This window comes from Humulus lupulus, chromosome 3 (assembly GCF_963169125.1).
Source record: "Humulus lupulus chromosome 3, drHumLupu1.1, whole genome shotgun sequence".
Lineage (NCBI taxonomy): Eukaryota > Viridiplantae > Streptophyta > Magnoliopsida > Rosales > Cannabaceae > Humulus > Humulus lupulus.
In genome coordinates this window covers 277,012,874-277,023,624 of record NC_084795.1, presented here as the reverse complement: position 1 = coordinate 277,023,624, position 10,751 = coordinate 277,012,874, and the positions used below count along the sequence as shown (strand labels likewise).

Genomic DNA, 10,751 nt, shown 5'->3' with positions numbered 1-10,751 from the left:
TATAAAATTAAATAGAATTATATATAATAAAATTTTGAAATTTGGATAAATAATAAAAAAATTCAGATTTTACAAGTGGACTTTAACTTCGGTTATTTAGAAAAAACTGATATTTAACTTCTTTCTTTTTCAAAGGGTTTATACCTTTTTGGACTCTGTGTTTTTTCTCATTACCTGTTTGGACCCTGTGTTTTGACAAATTATTTTTTGGACCCTATGTTTTGTACAATGATTAAAATAGAATCCTAAACCCGATTTTGGTCAATGTTTTCTCAACTAAAATCATAAATAATTTACCAAACTAACAATTCAGAACAAAAATAAAATCATTATGCTTGAAAACTGTGTTGTTATATTCACTTTTTTCTTCATCAAAATTGAGTTTAGGATTCTATTTTAATCATTTTACAAAACATAGGATCCAAAAAGTAATTTTTCAAAACACAGGGTCCAAAAAAACACAGGGTCCAAAAATGTATAAATCCATTTTCAAATAACCAAAATTAAAGGTTGCTTTAAACTTTTTGTTTTTTTGTGACTTTTAACTTCGTATGGGACCGAAGTCTAATAGACTTAAAAGCCGAAGTTAAAGCCTCGGCTCTTGGTAGCGATTCCATTATACATATTCTTACGAATCATATCTTTACTTTAGTTATCTTCTAAGTTCCAACTCATGATTGGGTTAACGGTTTTCACTCGTTAAGACTCATGTTTTTAATTATAGTGGATTGAGTTCGTGGAGGAGCTGAAACTGTACGCAGGTTATATTGACCGAACCAATATGAATCCTTGTGTGTTTTGTGTGATCTAATCGTTACAATTATCCATATATAGTTGACTTGATGGAGCATCGAGCATGGAGCATCGTGTCGAGTTGGGTGTTGTAATCATCAATTCATCACAGCACGAAGAATATATATAGCAAGGGACACCTGGAAAACCACTGCCAAAATAATGGTTAAAACAGATGTCGCTATCCCAAATAATGCTGCTGTGGTTGCCAACTACAACTCTCATATACACAAACAAAAACAGTAAAAAGAAAAAGAAAAAGAAAAAGAAAAAGTTCATTAAAGAGACATATGCATCGACATATTCTGCATTTGCTGATGAATCTTTGGCCCTGGAAATTGGTGGGCTCTCTCAAAAGGGTTGACTGGTGTCATCTATTCCAAAGTGATTTAGCAATAGAATATATAGCTGGAGTTGGCAAAGAAAACAAATCCCAAGTGAATATATATATATATATATATTGAAGGGAAAATCGTGTTGTTTCGTTCGTAATTAGGTGAGCTGTATTCATCTATATATATATGGGAATTTCACAAGATTAGATTTAGATTAGCCGTGGCCGTGGCCGTGGGGATGCTAGTGCTCTAAAATAAGTAATGGAATAATTCATTTCTTATATAGGTTAGGGGTGTTTATTGGTCGTTTTTGGCAGGTTGGGTAGATTTTTGACAAACTCAAATTTATAATTAAGTTAATACTTTTCAAAATTGGAGTTCAACTTATATTGACCGAAATTTTTTTTCTAAAAAAATTATTTTTTTCTATTTTTTTTATTATTTTCTCTATTGTTAGTTTGTATTTGTAACTAAACTAATTATTACTTTAAAATATATGATATTTTATAAAAAAAATAATAATTTGAATTTAATTTTATACATGTATAATTAATAATTAAATAAATATAAAATTAAAAAAAGTAGGCAAATTCTTAATTGGGCGGGTCGGGTTATATTAAGGGATTGCCAAAAATTTCAACCCGTTTAATATAATAATTGGGCGATTTGAAATGAAGGTCGGGTTTTTCAAGCCGCATTTTTATTGGTTTTTTCAGATTAGTTTGAGTGGGTTATAAGGATTCGGCAAGTTGCAAATTTTTTGCACTACCCTAATCTAGGCTTCTTATTAGGGGTTTCTGCCTTTTGTGTTTTTGTGGCTGTGTTTTTAGGTTTTATGCATGTTTTTTATTACTGTGTTTTTTTCTATCTTTTCTTTCATTGTTTTTTATGCTTTATGTTGAGTATTTAGTATTTTTTTCTGATTTTTTTTATCTCATTTAGATTTTGGGATTGGATTGGTACATTTTGTCCATCTTATTATTTTTTAATTTTAGTATTGGCAAATGAACAATTTGTAATTCAATCCTATCCCAATATCCAAATGTGATCTTAATATAGTATAATCAATTTCTAAGATTCAAGTTTAAAAACATTTTGTAAATAGTATTGCTATTTGGTACTCTATGATTGTTCCCATAATATTTATTAAATTAAAATATCTGGGACCCGATATTAGATTACACTATAGTGATACGTCAACTCCTTATAATGTTGGACACCAATAGTATCCCTTAGCAATTCTCTAAGTAAGAAAGAAATATAAGATTGGAGGACCTTTATTTCCTTTAATATTATTAGTTACAAATAAGGGTAGATAACCATTTGGTACCTGTGTTTTTGCAAAGTATCATTTTAGTACTATTTGTTTTCAATAATGCTCATATGATATCATGTAGTTTAAAATTGTGCATATTTGATATCACTACAACAAATATGAGTAAATATTACGGTAAAATATAACATAATTTTTAAAACGCTATTGTTGAATAAGTAAATGAAAACACGGAGTAAACAACAAATGAAATTCAGGCGCCAAATAAAATAGTAATATGGCGCCTTTACTTCGTCCCCTCCTTTTAATTCACAATCTGATTATATAAAATCAGAAAACAAAAGAAAAACAAAAAGCTCTCTTTCTGAAATGGAACCTCTCTGCCCTAACCGTTCCGACTCTCTCTCGATCTCTTTTCTCTCTGTTCTTCTCCCTCTATTTCTTTCACATGGTCGACGGGTGAATGGAAGTGTGCAGGGGCTTCTCTCGGAAACTAGCTTTGGAGAGGGACAGTGCGACGACATCATTCTTCAACGGTAACTCTCTCTCGCTCTATCTTTCTCTCTGAGCTACTCTAGTGTTCAATCTTTCTTTCTTTCTCTCTGTTTGTTGCAGGTGTGTAACAAGGTGGTGGAGGCCCACGACTTGGGTCGTGTGACACGGAGGCTTGACTCGTGGTTCTACGGCGTGGCTCGCTCATGGGTGCGACGGTGCTTGCGACGGTGGTTTATTCGACGGGTTTGACTTTAGTGAGGTTATTCTACAACATTTATGGGTTTGATAATTGTTTTGAGTTTCCAAACTCATGTTATGCTTAGGCACAGTATGATGCCTCCTTTCTCACATTTTAGTTTTCATAAAGTACAATTACTAAGTACCTGTGATAGTTTATTTATAATGTCTTATTGATACATGATTTGAATTTTTACTTGTGCACCGAAGATTCTTTTTGTTGCACTTGTAAGTTATTGTTTTGATGAGCCACATTGTGCTGAGTGTTAGCTGGGATATAGGAATTGGCCAGCATGTGAAGGATGTCTGGGATATAGGAATCTTACTTTTTGTTTGAATAAGTATAAATGCTTAGATGAGATTATATATTAACAAAAAAATTTAATGTCTATTTGCAATCATAGAAAAAATGGGTTCTTGCAGTACTATAAGAAGAGCAAGAAATGTAAAGATTCATTTATTATGTTCTTGTGCAATTTGGTCTTTCTGTGTCAGAATTTAGCTCATGTTCAGTATACAAGAAAGCAAGGTAATTAGCATGCTCTTTGGCTTTATCCTTTTTTTGTTTGTAGGTGATTTGCCTGTTGTGATTTCATGCGCTAGTGTAGCTCTAGCAGATGCAGGGATAATGATGTATGACCTTGTAACTTCAGTTTCAGTGGTAAGTATCTTGCTCAGTGTTTTTTCCTTACTTTCTATTTAGTGTTCATAAAAGATATCATATCACCCTCTTTGGGCATTCTCAAGCCATTTGTATCTTGTTTTAGTCCAAGTTAGCCTTCTACCATCTTTTCAAAAGGGTGGCTTGCATACATAACCTGTAAGAGAAATGAGGTTTTTATAAATGTGTTGTTATAAGAAAGTCAAATTTATGTGATTGGTGATCATTTTTCATGTTTTACAATATTGGCTTGTCAGCAAATATTGCTCATCTTTTAACCCAATTTTGAGGAAAAGTTGTTATTTTTTTCTTCATGCTTTAGTTTGCTAGTAATTTTTTCCATTTAGCTGAGCAAGAATACAAGAAAGAGCAAAGAGCTTTTATGTGTTAAGAGAGAAACTTTTGAGAGCAAAAATGTTGTGAAAGTGTTGGTTCTTGCTGCGTGTTGAAGATCCTGTTTGAAAATTTCTTGTTCTTAATTCGTTTTTGTTCATAACAGTTTGTTTAATTGTTTAAGTGTTAGTTTGAGATAAGTTTTATTATTTGTTCTAAGGTGTCATTACAGGTGCTGCATTGTCCTTTTCAATGTTTGTTGTTGGTCTGCTGCTTTCATCTAATCCTGATGCCACGGGAGACCTGGTGCAGGTTCCAAGCATGCTGTTTCAAGGTTCTTTGCTTCTTGGGCTCATAAGTAGAGCCACTCTTGGTTATGCGTATGTCCCTGTTTTCTTTTTCAATCTTCATTATGCCAAAATAATAGTTTGTTTATTATTCAAAAGAGATCTTAATGAGAGCCTGCTAAGTCTTATTTCATCTTTTGGTGATGTTGTAATTTAAATTAAAGTCCCTGTTCTTTGTCTATTATCACATTTATGATTAAACTTGTACCATTATTCTTAGGCATCATCTTTGGGTATTCTGTTTTTTATATTGGTTTTAGATTTAGAGTTTTTGTGTTTTATGTTTCTGTATATAGTTTGTTTGTTTATCCTAGTTGTGTTTACTGTTTACAACATGCTATACATGCTGCTAGTTTTGGGAATTTTGTTTCTGATAGTGGTGTGCTATGCAGCCTAGTTTTGTTTTCTGGTTTATCTTCTTCTGTATCATTGGCTTAGTAATATAATCCATTTTGTATTCTTTGGTTTGAGACACTATAAGCATAAAAAATAAAAGTATTCAGATTGAGTTTTTTTGTTCTTCAGAATGAGTGGTTTGCTTGATTGGAGAGTAATAGATGGCACGTGAGGTGGAAAGCCCCTCTGTTTTGACTCAATCCTCATTTCAGATGCCCATTCCTCTCTTCTCGACACTGTTCGGTATTGAAAATTACCAAGTTTTAATATTTATATTGGCTCTCTTTATAAACTCAGTATGTTTTGAATTTGTGTATGAGTTTTTATGAAGCTTGAATCTGTGTTTTCCTTTCTATTTGAATTGGAAAATAATTTTCAACATGGCAAGCAACTTTGTTTAAAACTGTACTTCTACAGGTGTGTACATGATGTAATTGTTTCTTCATTTCCTTTGTGTCTTGTTCTTCAAATAGTTTTAAATATATGTGTTTACTTTCTTTACTTCAGTAGGTAGGATCATTTATATATATTTTTTAATTTTCTTTTTGTTCCTTTTTTGAGGATATGCTCTTGCTGCTCTTCTCTTATTACTTTGTGTGTGTTTCAATCATAAAAATATTGTTTTGTCTTTGAAAAAACTAGTATAAATGAAAGGAGACAAAAACGAAGTTGTTTGAAAAAACTAGTATAAATGAAAGGAGACAAAAACTAGCATAAATCTGGGTCTGTCTTCTATTCTGGTACTTCTGTTTCACAAGCTCAATAAATTTTCTTGCTCCTTTTAGTAAAATTTGTGTGTTTCATGGTTCCATTGTTTGCCTGAATTCTTATTTATACGTATACTTGAATCAGTGAGGGAGCAGTATAAAAAAACTCATGACTTGTTGTCTTCTCAGTATTCTTATGAGCTTCTTCTGCAATTTCTGCATAAGTCTCAATCTACCACTGTACTTGGTATTATCAATGAGCATATCAACTTTCAAGGTACATGTTTCTTCTTTTACCGCTTATGTAAAAATGCTTCCTTTATTTTTATATGATGTGTAATGTATGCATGTGTACTGGTTTGCAGTTTCTCTTGGACAGCCCAACTCAATTTCTGATGATGCGGAGGCTGTTACATTGACTGGCAGCAGCCAGGATGCAGTCAGTCAGATTAATCAGAAGGAAATACATTGGGGGGTGAGTCAACAAAGTTATCTTGTTTCAATCGGGTTTGCTTTTTTCTGTTACCCCCTCTTTGTGCTCTAAGTATTACACTTATGATCCATTGATTCATGTTGGTATGTTGAAGTTAAAATGGAATCTAAATGTCTTTTATTCATTCCTTTTTCATTTGTCTTCTGATCTCAGTATTTATCACATGTTTTTCCCTTTTTCATTTTCATTCAAAATTATTTAGGAATGATAAGCATCATTCTTCTTTTCTAAATTAATTATTTAAAACTTGGTCAACCTACAGAGAGTTATTTAGTAGCCTAAAAGAGGTTTTTTTTTTTCTTTCTATATGACAGTTTCCCATATATGTTTGTTAGTAATAGGAAATTTAAGTAGTTGCCATATTTTTATAGTTGCCGTCAGATATGAGGATGCATATTTTTAGCTTTTGTATAGCTTGAGGAACATAGTTTATGTATATTGGTTTTGTGTGAATGTGACTATTCTCGATAGTTTAAATAGATCTTTTTATGATGGAATATGTTGTTTCCAGTTTTAATTCTCTCTGCCAATCGAAGTCTTTAAGAGGGATTTAGTCTTAGTGTTTGCATACCTATGATGTTTATTCTAGCAAAAAAAAAGGAAATCTACCACTGTTTTTGTAATGTTAACTTTTGATCTAGGTTATTTGATTAATCTTTTATTTTGTTGCTTCAGTTCAGTAGAGGTTGAGCAGTTTATACTTGATGACTTGAGAAACCATGTACAGCTGAGCAGTGTTGCTCTGCCATCCGTTAATTTTTATACATTTATCAATGCACATAATGGGTATTGTCCTCAATTTTTTTTCGGTTCAACATTATCTTTCTGTTTTAGTAAAAAAAAATTTCTCAATTTCTTATCTTCCTGTTTATCTTTTTCTAGTTTAAACTGTTCAACTATACCCCCTGACGGGTCATTGGTTGCTGCTGGATTTTCAGATTCATCGCTGAAGGTTTTTTCTTGATTACATTTTCGTTGCATGTGACATGTCAATTGTTTGTGTTTTCTACTAAATTTGGTACACATTGTGCAGATTTGGGATATGGCAAAGCTTGGGCAACAGGCTGTTGGTAGTAAGTCAATCCTCTGTTTCTACTGTGTTGAGATATTCTTGTACATAAATCAAAGTTAAAAAAAGATATGCACGTGTTTTACAGTGTATAAATTAGTCTAGGATATATAGAAACACAATTTAAGCCTTCATAAATTGCTAGGTTTTTTCGGCTGTAAGTGCAACAAACATTTGGTTAAAAAATTGCTGGCAGTCATGGAGTTAAAGGCTAGTTAAGGATGGTAATATCTCTTTAGGTTTATTAAAGCTATGTTAGTTTGTTGAAAAGTATGTTTTGTTTATTCTGTATTCTGTATTTTGGTCAAAGCATATCTTATTTTTAAAATACTGTTGCTATTAGCTGTTTTGCAGGGTGACGATGATGCAAATCCAAATGAGTTTGGTTCAAATGGAGGAAAAAGACCCTATACCTTATTTCAGGGGCACTCAGGACCAGTTTATTCAGCTTCTTTTTGAGTCCTATGGGAGATTTTATACTTTCCTCTTCAGCCGATTCAACAAGTACAGTCATTTATTCTCTCTCCCTCTTTCCCTCTTTGTTTTGTTTATGAAAGAATTACATTGTTTTCGTGCAGTTCGGTTATGGAGCACTGAACTAAATGCAAATCTTGTTTGCTACAAGGGTCATAATTACCCAGTATGGGATGTACAGGTATATCTCATCATTTTCAGTTGTAAATTGTTCATATTAGCAGTTCTTTTGCATCTCTGCTGTTGATTTGACATGAAATGAGTGGCCAATATATATATGTGTGTGTGTGTGCATTCTCCTTTTTAGTTTCCTTTCTTGGCCACTTAAACATTTGCCCTCTATTTGGAATTTGGATTCTAGATTCTAGGATGGAAAAATGAAAATCCAAAAGATTTTTTTCTCTCTTGTTTGGATTCAAATAAAAATTGAGATTTTTTTTCTCTCTTGTTTGGATGCAATTTTCTAAAATTTATAACTTTTATAAATATATTGAATAAGGTGTTATACAATTTTAGATTTTCCTCTACTTTACTTTTTTTTCTCTCAAAAAGAATTTGCTTCTTTAAATTCAAGTTAAAAAAAAAAAGCGATATTAGGGGTATTGGTTTTACTTTTGTACCTATTCAATTACTTGTGTTATTACTATTTTCTGCCATACAATTGTTTTGACTTCTTTACTTTGTCTCTTCTCTTTCCCTTCACCACATTAAATAATGGTCATCTTTCCTTAGTAATGATTTTAATGTTATATAATAACTTCTTTGGTTATGAATTCTCGGAGCAGTATAGTCCTGTAGGACACTATTTCGCTAGTGCATCACACGACCAGACAGCAAGGATATGGTCTATGGAAAGAATACAACCTTTGCGAATAATGGCAGGGCATTTATCTGATGTTGATGTTAGTTTCTCTCTGACTTTATTACGTGTTATAAAAGGGAACTAGTATTGCTTTGATGTTATTTATATTGTTGAACAACAACAACCTTAATCCAGAAGAGTGCTTTAATGTTGTCTAAACTTACTGATCTAGTCTAGTTCTTATACACTAATTCTGATTGAGGTTTCATTTATCATTATCAGTGTGTGCAATGGCATGCCTATCTCATTTCCCTTGTATTGAAGCATTTATCTATCTCATTTCAACATTTCATGTTTAAGGTGTAAAATTTGAGCCTCTCTCTGTCATTTTAGATTTTCTCTAGAAATCCAAGTGTCATCTTTTTTTTCTGCAATTTTGGGTAAAATCTGAATCTCATATTATAATTGTAGCTCTCTCTATAAAATTGTCTACTATATTCATATCTATGTTAATGAAGCAACTAGTAAATTGTTGAATCTCATAGTAAATACTTGACCTGCCTTTGCTCATTGGCTAAGCCTCTTCACTGTCACTTCCTTTCCATCTCTTAGTGCCCCCTGCAAATAACCATTTTGTTTTTGTGTAATCCTATATATGTTGACTTCTTTTTGTGTCTTCTGTTAAGTGCATAATAGCAAGCATATGAACCAAGAACTACTATCACAAGACATGATATAACAACAGCTACCAATGCAAACTAAATCAGTATAATAGCTTTTTGATGCAAGGATAGTAGTTTTAGTTTCTTGTTCCCAGATGTTGTTTCTTAATATTTGAGTTGTTTAAAATATGGTTTGAGTTGCTCCTTTTTGGGCAAGTGTTTTTTCTCTTTAGTGAAGATAAAAAATATTATGAAATGCTTGGTCCTGGTGCTTGGAGCTTGTTTTTTCACCCTGAGCTTGTGAATTTATTTTAAGTGGGAATGTTTCTCTGCTTTGTCCCAAGATCTTCTATTCATGTTTAGTTTTGGTATTTGGGAATTTCAGCTATGCTAATGAAATATAAACATGGATAGAGATATGGAGTTTTGCTTTGCATAAGTCATTCATTAGTCTTGTAAATCAAAATGCATTCCATGCCAATCAGATTCGTTTTGTTTATGAATGTCCTAAAATTGTGCCTAAAATATAGCTGCTTATTTGAATATTTGTGGAAAGGGATAATGCTGTTTATTTGATACAATGAAAGACCACATTCTGAATCTCTTTGTAAGATCTTAACAAGTTTTTCTTAAGCTATTTTTGCAGCTAATGTTACTGATTGAGGTTCACTAATTGATTATCATATCTAGTATCAAGAAAGACTACATGTTAACATTTTCTTGTGCAATAGTGACAACTTTTATTTATACATTTTTCTTTTTTGGGAGTTTCCAACTTTCATGTTTAAGCTATATTAGGGTTGATATTTAGTTAAATATAATACTAATATGTTTCAGTCACTACACATTATATGTATGTATGTACGTGTGTATATGGTTTTTCTCTGTTTTCTTTTGATTAATTTTGTCATTTTATTCAGCTCTCATTTTGCTAATTTTTTGTGGAAAAGTTTGTAATTAATATGCAACTTATATGAGCATAGAAGAGGTCTCTTTGACTCACTGGATTAGAGAGTGATAGATGCCAAGCTTTTGAACTATTACCATACTGTTTATTTGACTAAATTTTGCAGTGTTTTAAAAAATTTCAGAGCAACATCATGAGGAGGTTTGCCTTGGAAACCTGAGGAGATTTCAATTTAGAGAGCTTCAGATGGCAACAAATAACTTCAGCAGCAAGTACTTGGTTGGATGATGAATTGAAGGATGGAGCAAGTTTCATGCATGGTTTACTTTTGTGTATTTTGTAATGTTTCTGTTTTTCATTTTTAAAGTAAAAAATGTTCAAGATTATATTACTTTATTATGTTATGCTTTCAAATTTAAGTTAGAACTAAGATCTCATGAATTAGACATATTCATGGTTTGAATTAGTTATTGATTAATGTAATACTTGTGGTTTATCAATTTATTGAGAATTACATTTTATGATTAATTTTGATTTTTTTTTTATCAAAATACAATAATGAAAATCTTTTAATTAAAAAAAAACCTTATAAGTATATTTATCAAAATAAAATTTAAAATATATTATCTACACTAAAGTAACAAAATTTTATTACTAGACTTTTAATATGTTATGATTTAAAAACATATTATAAGCGTAAAAAATCGTTATGGTTTATATAATATAACAAACTAAAAATGTTATCAAAATAATCAAATGTAACAGTTG

At 31.6% G+C, this 10,751-nt stretch overlaps 1 protein-coding gene and 1 long non-coding RNA gene across 3 annotated transcripts; both read left to right on the top strand.

Annotated features, from left to right (window-relative positions):
- The first annotated feature begins 3,071 nt into the window (after positions 1 to 3,071).
- On the top strand, positions 3,072 to 4,589 carry LOC133821675 (uncharacterized). Of its 2 annotated transcripts, none has more exons than XR_009887737.1 (3): positions 3,072 to 3,154; positions 3,705 to 3,793; positions 4,359 to 4,589. It is a non-coding gene; the product is annotated as an uncharacterized LOC133821675 (long non-coding RNA). The 2 variants fall into 2 exon arrangements; XR_009887736.1 differs by having other exon boundaries at positions 4,347 to 4,589.
- Positions 4,590 to 7,487: 2,898 nt separating this feature from the next.
- LOC133821674 (transcription initiation factor TFIID subunit 5-like) lies at positions 7,488 to 8,782 on the top strand. Its single transcript, XM_062253838.1, has 3 exons — positions 7,488 to 7,642; positions 7,717 to 7,793; positions 8,398 to 8,782. The coding sequence occupies exons 1-3, from the start codon at positions 7,603 to 7,605 to the stop codon at positions 8,557 to 8,559; spliced, it is 279 nt and encodes a 92-aa protein (XP_062109822.1). The 5' UTR covers positions 7,488 to 7,602; the 3' UTR covers positions 8,560 to 8,782.
- The last annotated feature ends 1,969 nt before the right edge of the window (positions 8,783 to 10,751 follow it).

Bases quoted from the DNA above. Each gene is read 5' to 3' on its own strand.
- LOC133821674 (XM_062253838.1), top strand. From the start codon at position 7,603: ATGGGAGATTTTATACTTTCCTCTTCAGCCGATTCAACAA. The intron at 7,643-7,716 runs GTACAGTCATTT...GTTTTCGTGCAG, and splicing joins CTCTTCAGCCGATTCAACAA to TTCGGTTATGGAGCACTGAA. The intron at 7,794-8,397 runs GTATATCTCATC...TTCTCGGAGCAG, and splicing joins ACCCAGTATGGGATGTACAG to TATAGTCCTGTAGGACACTA.